At 36.5% G+C, this 14,134-nt stretch overlaps 1 protein-coding gene across 18 annotated transcripts in view; it reads left to right on the forward strand.

The window, feature by feature from the left end:
- LOC144962948 (uncharacterized) overlaps window positions 1–14,134 on the forward strand; it is a 74,747-nt gene that overhangs the window by 31,107 nt on the left and 29,506 nt on the right. For 11 of the 18 annotated variants that reach the window (XM_078896395.1, XM_078896383.1, XM_078896398.1 and 8 more), the window contains one exon: window positions 9,914–10,374. In XM_078896395.1, the coding sequence (XP_078752521.1) occupies window positions 10,320–10,374 (55 nt within the window). In that variant the 5' untranslated portion in view covers window positions 9,914–10,319. Of the gene's footprint in view, window positions 1–863; window positions 1,141–9,913; window positions 10,375–14,134 lie in introns of those variants that run through there. The other 7 variants (XM_078896388.1, XM_078896390.1, XM_078896392.1 and 4 more) reach the window with 3 other exon arrangements.

Consider the following 14,134-nt stretch of genomic DNA (forward strand, 5'->3'; position numbering starts at 1 on the left):
AATTATGCAGTGCGTTGAAAGTCGTTTCTCTACCATATTCCTTTGCTTGTTGCACCTGCTTCTATTTTCTCATTTCTCTCTGTTTATATTTTACAATCTCTTTTAGCGGTCGTTGTGCTTTTATTACTTTCTCGCAAATGGGACAGTTACATCTTTTTGGTTGGTCAATAATCTTCTGTATTTATTCTTTCTTTAAATCCAAAATGCGCGGGAAATAGTGTGAATTATCGATAATTGAAATTAGTAGTATAAATGAAGATTATCAACAAATATAATATTAATGCTTAATGTTTGTTATGTGCGTGTGTGTGTGTGTGTGTATGTGTGTGTGTGTGAATGTGTGTGTGTGTGTGTGAGAGAGAGAGAGAGAGGGGGGGGGCAGGCCCCCCCCCCCCCACCCCAACCAAAAATCCAACCCTCTCAAAAAGTCACCCAGAAAAAAAAAAACAAAAAAACAAAAAAAAAAACAACAGCAACAACAATAATAATGACATGGCTGACTATCTTTATAAAACAGTTTAAAAAAACCCCAAAATCCCAACATATTTTCTCTTGTCTCTATAGTGTCTGCTCACAACTTTTCAGTCGTCCAATTTCATGACGGTTAAAGACAACCGATTATTCTGTCATTATTGCATTGTATTGCGTATGCGTCTTACATTCCCGACTGTCTAACGACTCAAGAGTGACATCGAGAATGTCTTCTTTCTTACGTCTTACCTACCTCTCTCCCAGTCAGTGTCATCTTCCTACACTTTTACCCCTGTGTACATTTTACGCTTCATTTGACACACTGTTATTTGACTGCCACGCGTAGTTTTGTTGTGCTTGAAATAACCTGGTAAGTCGCCCATACAAGGAGTAAGAACTAAGTAATAAGAATGAGAAGAAGGTGTGCCGTTTTTGATCTCTCAACCTGCGTAAGTTCGGCCGAGAGTGTGTGTCTAGTCCCTAGCCAAGCCATTTCGTAAAGTGACAAATCCAGTATACGTCTAAATGTTTTGGCTTTATTTTTTTTTCGTCCTGAATCTGTAACGTTGCTGCAGTGTAGGCGGTGGTGTTCAGTGGTGTTGGTACAGTGATGATTCTTTCGAATTTAAATTAAGACATAAAAATTGGCTATAATATAACTTGTCAGAGGTACGGTATTTATTGTTTGTTATGTGTTTTCTCCATGTTTAAGTGATGAGCCTAGTGATAATAAATTTAGACTGACGTTTGCTGATCTTTTACGTTCTTATCTATTTATTATTCTTAAAACTGTTTTTGTCTTTTAAATCGTAAATTTAGCGGGTGGTTGGATGGGAGCGTCACCCTTGAATCATATACCTATGATGTTCGCATGGGTGTACGATCCGATAGTGATGTCGTTTCTTCTTCTCTTTACTAGCCTATCCTGCTTCTTTGGTTTGTGATTGTATTTTTGACAGGGGATATTTTTTTTCCTGTAAATCTCTGCCTGTTTGTTCTTGGTTATTTATAATTTAGCTTATGATATCTTTAGGTTATGATTTTGATTTACATTTGTACTATTTTTGTTAGATTGCTTGTTTTTTTGTTACAGCGGTCTCTCATATAACCTCAATTGTGTTGGAAGAGACCTAAAGCAACAAACAAACAAACAAACAAAAAATAAATCGTAAATTTAAAAAAAATCGTGCATTTGATTAAGGACATCAAAGACATCACTCATCACTGATGATGCAAATATTTGTGTTGCTGTCGGCGCTTCTCATAGGGTTGAACCTTGAGCTTTTTTTTTTTATTTAGCGCAATATCCACTAAACGTGCTCAAAGCGCTTTAACATGTAGGACGGGACGTGACGCCTGTGAGTCGATGTTACACATTTTTTTTTCGACGCTGTTAACGGTCAGGTACTCAGTTTACACCTGAGTACGGTGAGAGGATGTGAGTACAGAGCCTTTTCCAAAGTCTGAAACTATGCGCCGAGCAAGGCTCAAACTCAGTTCCTTCCGATCCGGAAGCGAGTGTCATACCACAAGACCACATAGCCGCACACATAGGGTCTCCGACTCTCAGTCTCGGATTAATTTATAATTTCACGACCCTATATTATGATTATATTTAAATGTAATTTATGATAGTATAGTAGAAATGATTATGATATTAATTTAAATGGTGTATCCGGTGACGTTCAATGGTTGGTAAAAAGGTGATTCTTTGGGATGTAAACAAAGACATAAAATTGGCTATATAATTTGTCTGTGGTGGGGCGCTAAAGGTAGATGTTGTGTATTTGTTATGTGTTTTCTCCACGTTATTTGTTATGTGTTTTCTCCACGTTAAAAGTAATGATCCAAGGGGTAATAAATTTAGACAAACGTCTGATCTCTATTTTGTTAGTCTTAAGTTTGTTTTTTGTCTTTTAAATCGTAAATAAAACTTCGTGCATTTGATTAAAGACAACAAAGACGTTATTGATGATGTAAATAAACATTTGTGTCGGTGTTGGCGATTGTGATAGTGTCTCATCGACTCTCAGACTCAGGATAATGTTATATTATTTCACGAGCATGTATCATGATTATATATTATTTAGATTTAATTTACGATAGTGGAACGGTAACGGTGTTTATTTACGGTTTCAAATTCTATCTATCTATCTATCTATATATCTATCTATCTATCTATCTATCTCTCTATCTATCTACTATCTATCTATCTATCTATCTATCTATCTATCTATCTATCTATCTATCTATCTATCTATCTATCTATCTATCTATCTATCTATCTATCTATCTATATCCGTTAAATCCATTCCCTCTACACTAAAAAATATTTTTTTTTTAGTTGGTGACATTCGCCTTATCGGTTAAAAGGCTCTCAGATGAGGAGACCGGCCTTAATTGAGGCAATCTTTGGTTGCATCTAAATCACCATAATTCTCTATTCATAATGATATCTGATGTTCAGTGGACTGTCTCTATTTCCTTTTTTTAATTCTCCCAACAGCAGGTGCAACCTGGCGCCTTACATTGTAGAAGATGATATCTTGTTAGTCAAGCTTAGCTTTCCTGACTTGGCTTACATAAGGGTTTTCTGACGTGATTTATCCTTAATTACCAATTCATAATATGTTAATTTGATATTGAACGGCTCAAATTTTAGCCGTCCTCGATCATTCCTTTCCTATATAGATTCGCTTAGCACGTTACTTACAATCTGAAGTGTGCATACCGATAATACATAATACCTCACTCAATTTTCTCCACATTTCTGAATGAAACTGTACTTGGTCTAAAACCAGTAGCTTAATCTATTGTATCTTTTATCAAAGAATGAAACGGGTTTTAAAAATTCATTGTCATTTACTTATGGATTTCACCTTTTGTTATGGATACATTACATATTTTTTTTTATCAGTTTCATTCATGATAAACACGTATTGGAATTCCATGGTCAAGTCATTACAGCTTCTATTATTAGCCGAATGAATCATAAGCCGAAGTCAGGGCAAGGCGAAAAAACAAAGGGGTTGGGGGGGGGGGGGTGAGATAGGGCTTTTATTTACTCTCAAACGACATGCACTTATTTACAGGCATAATACCGGGACGCAATTATGGGCTTGATTTAACGCTGTTGTAATGGACATTATTTTGCATTGGTTTGAGAATATTTCCATTACAATAATGAGCCCATAGCAATTTGTATCATCAGACCTGCAAATAAGTACACGTCGCTCTCGGGCAATTTCATAACTTTGAATTCAATACCGGCCCTGAAGTGGGAATCAAATACAGAAAAAAAAAACAATTAAAAAACAAACAAAACAAAAACAAAACACACCCAAACAATATTCTGAATTGATAAATTTCACATTTCTCATTGGAGTCTTATCAGTTGCCTGTCACAGAGGAAAGAATAGAGAGTTACTTATCGCGTATCATTATCTCACTAGAATGCTGATTTGTTGTGGTTGAAATATATGGTTGAGGTCATCTGAAGTTTAGACTGAAGAGATTATTTATCTTTGTCTTTTCCAAGTAATAATATGTCAATATATCACTATTTAATGTTTATCGCGTGTGCTGTCCTATACATTATTATTATTATTATTAAATTATTCACACATTCGGGTTTTGAATGGGATTATCTCCATTAAACCGTAAACCAGCAGGGAACACAATATCTCTTTGACGGCTTGATTAGTTAAATGCTTTATTAGTCGTGAAATATAACATTATGTAAAGGTCAGATATGCTACATGTTATTGTTTTAGGTGGTTTTTTTTTTTTTTGTTTGTTTTTTTGTTTTTGTTTGTTTTTTTCGTTTTTTTTTCATATTATTACCGAATATTAGGAAATATTATGTTCATGCATACTAGGATTTGTAGAATTGTTATTTAAATATTGAATTCTTTCCTGTTTTTTTTTGTGGGGGGGGGGGGGGGGGGGTGCGGCTATGCGGTCTAGTGGTATAACACTCGCTTTCAGATCGGAAGGTCCTGGGTTCGAGCCTCGCTCGGCGCATAGTTGAGTCCTTGGAGAAGGCTCTTTACTCACATTCTCTCACCGTACTCAGGTGTAAAAAGAGTACCTAGCCGTTAACAGCGTTGGCTTTGTCGAAAAAATTGTAAAATCGCCTATGAGGCCAGGGATCGCTTGTAAAGCGCTTTGAGCACGTTTAGTGGATATTGCACTATATAAAAAAAATCTCAAAGCTCAATTTATTATCTCTCTTTCAATTAGAGAAAGAGAATGCGAGTTGAAGCCTGTGTTTAGAGCTCATCCAATGCGTATACCGTGCTTTATTCATTCATCTATTCCTCGAATCATTCATTTATTCGTTCGTTCATTCGTTCATTCATTCATTCATTCATTCATTCATTCATTCATTCATTCCTTCATTCACCCTATCGTTCATTCATTCATTCATTCATTCATTAATTAATTAATTCATTCATTCATTCATTCATTCATTCATTCATTCACCCGATCGTTCATTCCTTCATTCACCCTATCGTTCATTCATTCATTCATTCATTCATTCATTCACCCGATCGTTCATTCCTTCATTCACCCTATCGTTCATTCATTCATTCATTCATTCATTCATTCATTCATTGAACCGTATTGTAGCTTCACCGTCCTGGTCGCAATTGGGTTGTCACTGACAAAGCTATCTTTTACCACGACCTTGACATGTCTTTAATTTGGAATCAGGACTGCACAAAGCAACAATAATGACGCGTGTAAACCAGACCTGTTCAGACAAAAGTGGTCATGTTGCAAGCAAGCATGGGGACAGAAAGATCGCGTATTCAAATTATATCGAAGACAGTTCTACACAACTTTTATGATCTCGTCTAAATTAGCTCTATCGCGTCGTAAACGGGCTTGCTTAAAGACAGGGGAGTCGTCTTTGAACATTTCTACTTCGTTTTACGTATTATTATTATTGGTTTTGATGCGCCACTTACATTGCTTGGTCCTTTTCCTCCACATATCTCCTTTAACATTAATTTTACTTCGTCTTAACAGGGAAAAAAAAAACCCTAACAAACAATCACAACAACAACAACAACAACAACAACAGCAACGACATCATCAACAACAACACAACATGACGACATCCTCAACAACAACACGACGACGACGACAACGACAAATAAATACTTGATGATGATGTCCTTGATTTTTCCACGCAGATTTTAAAAAATTAAAAAAAAATTCCTTAATTCATCCCACAGGGGAAATTTGTCTCTAGGGTCTACTCCAAGGGAAGACTGGAATAACCCAGGCGTTAGCCGCAGTGCAGCGCCGCAAACCGAGCCAAGGCGAGGTGACTTGCTCAAGGCCACACACCGCATCGGGTATTCGAACTCGGTACCTGTCGGGTACGAAGCAAAGACCGTACCGCTGAGCCACGCTGTCCAGAAGATATGATTTGAAATGACCAACTTTCCTAAAATTGTTATTTGAATGGATGCGTTATTTTTTTTTTTTTTTTTTTTGACGTCATAAATTTTGCGTTTAAATTTGCTTGTGCAATGCTTTAGTATCTAGTCTATACCTTGAGTCTAATGACAGTGACAACAAAAAATCTATTTCTCCTGCCCACTGTTTCCCCCCTCCTACTCCTATCTACCTGACATAATATACAATGTGTAAATAATTTTGAAATCAAGCTCGAAGTCAAAGCTCTCTACGCTCTACGCCCCATCTGCAAACCTTACACTCCGTTTGCTTACGATAGGGATACTGTCAGTGGCGGTGTCATAATATGTTTATTTAATGCCGCCCAAGCAAGGACCTTCGTGAAAATGTTAGAATAGATACACCTGGGAGGGGCATTTAATATTGTGCTACAAATTTAATCGTTTTAAGCCGTGCATAAACTTCAACTGGTTTAGCATGGAACTCCTTTCTCATCAAATTTCCTATAATACTGGCAGATCTTATATATATATATATATATAATATATATATATATATATATATATATATATATATATATATATATATATATATATATATTTCCCTTATTACTTCTCGTTTTGTTGTTTCTTTTTCCAAGACGAAACTTGTTAGTGATATAGTCGATGATGATGATGATGATGATGATGATGATGATGATGATGATGATGATGATGATGATGATGATGTGTTCCATGAGTACAGATTACTTATTCTGAAAAACTTGGTCTTCTTTATGACCAATGTCCATGTCCTGCGGTAATATCAGGATAACATGTTGAAATCGAAGTTGATGTTTATTATATGAGCCACGAATGAATGGATCGTTTAAAAATGATGAATTGTTTTGTTTCAAAAGTTGAAAAAAAAATTGGAAGAGAAAAAGACATTTTAAAAGTTTCAGTTGATGCGTATTTTAAAAGCGACGGTTTTAAGTAATTGGATTAATCAATGAATGCATTAAAGATCATTTAAATCTGATGAATTTCTTTGTTTCAACAAGTTTTTATTAAAAAGTGGATGAGAAAAAGCCCTTGTAAGTCGTGAATAGAAATTTAATAGTCGTAAAAGCTATCATGAGTGACACGAAGTGTCCAAAAGAAAAATACAAGTGAATGGAGAAGCTTGTTTCCGGGCACCGCATGACGTCGAGATAATGGAGCGTCTTTCAAGTCCCAATGTCCTTCAACTTTCAACCCTGTCGTAGTATCGTCACTAACCGACTTCATTCTGTCTCGGTTAGTACGAGATACTTGGTTTATAATTTTGTTTCGTTTTGTTTGTTTTTAAGACGAAAAGTTCTACACATATAGTCCACATTTGTATAGATGTTGCTTTTCCTGAGCGTAAGATTTGCCCCCTTTGTTCTCACGAACAGGTGCTTATTAATTTATATTCCCCATAATAAATTTTTGCGCATTTTGACCCAAGTACAGCTTTTAAAATCTTTTAAAAAAAAGATCAATTTGAATTTTTGAATGACCTTTTTTTTTCACAGTTTCTCTTTCCTCTTATTATCATATTCTATAATATACAATTAAGGGCGAGTCGTATTACACACTGTGTAACATTTTAGATCATATCCATACAATGCACTTTCGTACTCTGAAAACACATTAAAACAAATTTGGCCAGAAAACTTGTCCTTCATATATCGGTCGATTAAAAGGACCCTCAACTTGTCTAAAACTATCAAACCTAGGAAGTCTCAGGTTTGAGAGTTTTTGACAAGATGAAGGTAATTTTTATCGATTGATGTTTGAAGGACAGTTTTCTGGCCAAATTTTCAGGTACATGATTTCCAGAGCACGGCAGACAAATGTTAAACGTTCTGACAACATAATATTACATATAAACCTGATCCTGCGTCTCTATTTACTCGTTGTTGACGCATATCGATAAACAAATAGAACTGACGAAATCATTTTCATTGTGCACTTTCCAAGTAACATCGTTATGCTATTCTTTTTTTATTTCTCATTAAAACGTAATAATAGATATTTATCTCTACTTCCAGTTGTGTGTGTGTGTGTGGGTGCGCTTTGATGAATGTGTCGCCTAAAATCACACCCACCCACCCACCCACACACACACACACACCCACACACCCACACACACACACTCACACACACACACATATATGTGTATATATATAATTTTTGGATGCCACTTTTGCAAGAAAGCGTATTCAAGAAACAACGTTTTGTAATTATAACATCTATTCATATGATCACAATAGCCGTGAAACACCGATCTCCCAACATATTACAATTCTATTATAAGTAGCTATACAATTCTTGTTTGCACACTGAACACACGTATCGCAGTTATTATAATGATGATGTGAAATCTCGATAAGATACCTAGTTCTAGATAGGCTCATTTGGTAATTCTCTCTGTGTGTGTGTTTGGACTCCTGATCTTGTTTTTCATTTGTTTCTTGGCACAGTGTGATCCTCGATGTTACTCTTAATTATTATTTTTATTTTTATTTATATGAAATGCATTATCACTATTTATATCTTTGTTCATTAAAAAAAAGAAAAGGCCCAGACTTTGATGTGACGCGTTGCACCTTCTCAAATCACAATTGATGTCTTCCAAAAATAATTATAGTTTTGATCTTCGAAGTCACTCAATTTATTATTATTATTATTATTATTATTATTATTATTATTATTATTATTATTATTATTATTATTATTATTATTATTATTTATTATTATATTATTTATTATTATTATTATTATTTTATTATTTATTTTATTTTTTTTATTTTTTTTTTAATTATTTTTTTTTTTTATTTCTTTCTTTATTTATTTATTTATTTATTTATTTATTTATTTATTTATTTATTTATTTATTTATTTATTTATTTATTTATTTATTTATTTATTTATTTATTTTAATCAGAGTTAAATTATTAAATGCATTATTATCATTGATGGTACATTGGTCTTAGATTAGAAATTTTACTTTAATAGTAGTTGTTGACAGTAACATCCATATTTATATTTCTCTTCACCATCTCGTTGGTTCCTATTTTTCCACCCTCTGAACAAGGCCTTCTTTCTGATATTTCTGTTTACCTGTAATGAGCGAGCAAATACGTTGTGTTGTTGAAGCCCTCAAAAGATGTGAGGACAACTCACGCTTTGTCTCCATCGCATATGTTGTCTGTTGCTTTTACTTTTAATTTTTCCTTCCAAGTACACGGGTGCAGCGTGGCGCAGCGGTATGGTCTTTGCTACTTACCCGAAAGGTATCTAGTTCGAATACCCGCTGCGGTGCATGGCCTTGAGCAAGTCATCTCTCCCTAGATCTGATCACGGCGCTGCACTGCGTTATTCTTCTGGGTTATTCCAGCGTTCCCTTGGAAAAGAGCCTAAAGACAAATTTCCCCGATGAGATAATAAAGGGAATTTTAGTATTTAATTTTTTTAAAAACTTTAAAATGTTGTCAGAACCTCTCAGCTATTCTGCGGTACTCTGAAAAGAACTAGCTTTAATAGTTTTGACCAGAAAACTCGTCTTTAAAATATTGTTCGATTGAAATAATCCAAGTCTTGTCAAAAACTCTTATATCTGGGACTTCATGTACGCAGTACTGTTTTTTTTTTTTTTTGTTGTTGCTTGCTGACTCATTAACCATGATGTCATGTCAAAGAGGTTCGAACCTCTGCATGTTAAAATGGAGCGTTTACAGAGGGGTGGTAGGGCAGGGGGGGGGGGGATCCCTGCATAGACTGAACACCCAAGTAAATCAATCATGAAATTGTTATTACTGTTAACAAATTCGGACTGCTTCCGTCACGTGGCGTATTTGCACATGTTTCAGCCCTCTCTCCTCCCCCCCCCCACCCCACCCCCATCCTTTTCAGCTTTATATACTTTCTGGTCCATTTCCCATTTACACGCTCGTTTCAGTACCCCAAACGGAAGCCTAAGACAATGTTTATTCTTCTCTTTGCAGATGGTCGCTCATGTGATGTTGTCGTCCAGGCATAATGATCGACCCCATCCCATGGAGTATTGGAAACTATTCGTCCGATAGCAAACACCAATACCACGACTAGTGGCCCCTGGATTCTATTTCTACTTGGATAATTATTTGTGATAATTCAGGGAAAAAGATTTCTACCAAACCATAAGTAAAAATATCTGTGATTTTTGGCTGTTGCATTTTTTTTTTTTCATCAAATCTTCCCCCCGCCCCTCCCCAACGCTCTCGTCCCCATTTTCCACCCTACAATAACCTCCACTGATGTAAAAAAATAGCTACAAAATCATCACCAACCAACCTTTATTTTCACGCTTGACCTGAAGGCATTCTTCTGAAACTCCACTTGCAGGTTTGAAAACAGAAAATTAGCATCAAAATGTCTTCCACCAAAGTTACCTTCGTCACAGGAACTGCAGAGGTCAAACGCAGAGGTAAGAACAATGTTTTGGGTTAAAAAAAGAAGGAAGTTTTTTTGGAATACAAAAAAAAAAAATGTTGGTAATTGTGAGCTGCAGATAATCGAGGTTCGAATCAGGTATTTTATTTCTGCTTGCTTTCGCTCCATTTAGTGGAAATTGTTCGCAGAAAACTGCCTTTCTTCCAAATAACATTTTGTCTGTCCAGTATTGATGAGCATTTGTTGACAGAAATACTTTCTACTCCCATCTCTGACAAAACACTAGTTTTGTATTTTGGCTGGAAAACATTTTCCTTAAAACGTTAATTAATTACGTTGACTCTTAAATTGCCAAATTTATCCAAAAGTCTCAAACCCTGAAGAAGTTTCGTGTTTGAGAGGTTCGTCTTTTTGTTTTTCTGGCATGGAACAGTTAGCAGAAATAACGTTGGGAGGGTCGAAAAAGTTTTGTCAACACCTTTTTCTTTAAAGTCTTTGAGATGCTATTCGTTTGGTGCCAGACCTTGATTTTTAGAATTTTTGTCATTATTCGACAAATATAACATAGTGAAATCATCCCTTGATATATCAAATGACATTTTTAACATTTGCTGTCTTTTTCGTGTCGAACATTACAAAACTACTATTTTTTCATAACCTCATACGCTGTGTTTTCTCAAGTGTTATTTTGTAAATTAAAATGTAACAAATGAACGTACAGCTGAGAGATCCTGAACAAGTAGCCCAGAATACTTACCTGTAGATAGTCAATAATGCGTCAACATATTATGTGGTTTCATAGTTCATTTATTATTTGACTAGAAATATAGCATTGCTCTGTGTCAAACTCAAAATATAATTATTTTGCGTTACACCTGGTTGCTTAGCATCTCATACGATTATGAATAATTAACATTATAGAAACAGAAGTTTTCATAGACGTTATGTATCATTGAAATCGGCTTTACTCATGCATACAAATGACATTTTAGTATTTATTCTTTCCTTCTAATATCGTAATTTCGTAATAGTTTTTAATCATCCGATGCCCACTACTTATTATCTGTGACAACAACGATATAAACATAGAATCAATGGCCAATCAGTTCAATCCTGCTTTTAGCTTATTTTTGTTTTTCTATCGTTCATGTCAGCATGCAAAGTACATATTTTATCATTTTCTTTGGTGCTTGCCATGCTGTTACTAAATGAATATTTTTTCTTTATTTCCCCTCTTCATAAGTTCGGAATCATTCTTCTTTCTTTCCCCTCTTCATAAGTTCGGAATCATTCTTCTTTCTTTTCCCTCTTTGGTTGCAAATAAATTGTAGAAAATTGCTGTAGATGCATTGCTTTATATGGCCACGAGCCAAGAATGTCTCCGTGTAACCAAACACACCTAGCCAAGTCTTCGTACTTCGTATTCAAAGGTATAATACGTACGTCAACAACATAGACTGCAGGATAAAGTTACAGCGTAGTTTTCAGCTCTTTAAGAAAGGAACGTTGGAAAATTACAATACTAATACCTTCTCGTATTGCATTTGTAAATGAACAATGACTTTCTGTCGAAGTGATGAATTTGGAAGGTTCTTGATAGCACAATGCATCTCTGGATCATGGTCGAGATTGAGTGAGTTATAGGACATTTCCAGGGGAAAAAAACAAAGAAAAATATTGATTGGATACAGAGGTAGAGAAGAAAAGAACAGTATCTTTCACTGCATCATTAATGACTGGTCAATTTTCATTTCATCGGGGGTAATCTTAAATATTGTACACATCAGTGTCACTGCCTGCTGTTCTGTCGTTCTCTGCCTTTTCCTCTCCTTTTGACGGGAGAACTAACTGTTTGTAACATCGACTGATAAATTATATGATCCTCAACTTGTCAAGACCCATACTGCTCTCTCTTTAATGGACGAAATCATTACAGATAAAATGCTGTGTCTTGAATCATAAGTCTGTTTGATACAGTTTAGTGAGAATTTCTCATAAACACGGATGGCAAAAAGCAATAACAAAGACCCGAGTGACGTCAACTTCGTTCTATTTATATACTCATGCATATTAATTAGTGCGGGGCGGTCCTTGGCAAGCTTAAGGACCACGGTCCTACGGTCCTTGGGAAATGAAGACCGCAAGGACCGGTCTCGGTCTCTAGACCGGTCCGTTCATTCTTGAACCGTTAAAGACCGCTACACGATGAAAACCGTGGCCTACAGGAGTAAAACACACGGAGTAGTCACACTCATTTCAAATTGTAACCTAATTAGAGAAGAGGGGTGATGCCTTCTTTATTTGCTCACCGTACTTCATTGTTACTTCGATAATTTAATAAAATTTGAAATTTATCCCCATTAACGGAGATAATGGCATCGCCCAAGGCGTTGATCGAGTTGTTCGTGGCGTTGATACACACACGCACCTCCTCCACCCCCCCCCCCCCCCCCCCCCCACACACACACATTAGAGGGCAGCGAGCATTGAAGAGTAAGAGAGAGACGTGAAGTTATAATAAGAGGGGGTGGATGAGGTGATAAGAGGGGTCGATGGTGACTTTTCGCCAGATCTAACAAACTCAGCTACCCATTCATTGCTGAGTAGACAGGGATTCAGAAAAAAATCGACTGCACCCGGGATCGATCTCTGGCCCTTTGCGTATAAAGAGAGTGCTCTATCAACTGAGCTATCGGGGTCCCCAAATATTCTATTGGACCTTTTAAAAATACAGACGTTATAACTGTTTTTTTTGGACGGAAGAAACTAATGAAACTCATATTACTTGATTAGTTAAAACACCAAACGAAATTTTAATATTATTGTATTATTTTAAATGACAACAATGCGATAGAAAGGAGTGGCGACAAGAGATGGACAAAAGAAAACAAAAAATCAGACTTGCAACTTGCTAGGTTCGACACACACACACACACACACACACACACACACACACACACATCTTTAGTAGTCACATACATTTCAAACAATAACCCATTAGAGAAGAGGGGTCATGCCTTCATCATAGATCATTGTCATTGCGATCATTATGGTGTAGTAAATTTTGAAATTTACCCCGTATAATGGAATCGTCCAAGGCGTGCGCCGCCTGTTCCCCCCATCTCACACACGAAAGGGCGGTTTGCGGAGTGGAGGGAGGTGGTCGTCTGCCTCTATGGTCGTCTGTGTCGTTTAGTGTATGGCAAAGGGGGGTGGGTGCGATTAATTAAGTGGGATGGGTGGTGATTGGTGGAAGATAGGCAAAGGACCGAGGCAACGAATCGCTGGGGAAGTAGTATGGCGCGAGACCGTTGAAAGGTGATAAGAAGTGAGGACCGCCGGCGGTCTTCCTCTTTGGGACTGGACCACGGTTCACAGCTAAAAGACCGTGGGACCGGTCCTCGGTCCGGTCCTCAGCGCGGCACTAATATTAATACATAGTAAATGGTGACATGCCAGGGGAGATATGGTTTAGGAAGCTGCATTGATGAATAGAATTGGTGGATAGTTTGAAAAAAAAAAATAAGGATGAGAACCGTGACTAAACGAGGACAGATAAAAGGGGAGAGAGAGAGAGAGAGAGAGAGAGAGAGAGAGAGAGAGAGAGAGAGGGAGAGGGAGAGAGAGAGAGAGAGAGAGAGAGAGAGAGAGAGAGAGAGAGAGAGAGAGGGGGGGGGGGTGGTAGTCGGGGTTGGGGTCATTCTATTAGATTCTAGCACACTTTATTCCTCGAGTTTTGTGGGGTGTGGAAAATTGCTTATCACCATCATTATAATTCTTGAAAATTTGCACTT

The sequence above is a fragment of the Berghia stephanieae genome, chromosome 1 (assembly GCF_034508935.2).
Source record: "Berghia stephanieae isolate SIO BIC M18660-M18661 chromosome 1, UCSD_Bste_1.3, whole genome shotgun sequence".
In the NCBI taxonomy this organism is placed as follows: Eukaryota; Metazoa; Mollusca; class Gastropoda; order Nudibranchia; family Aeolidiidae; genus Berghia; species Berghia stephanieae.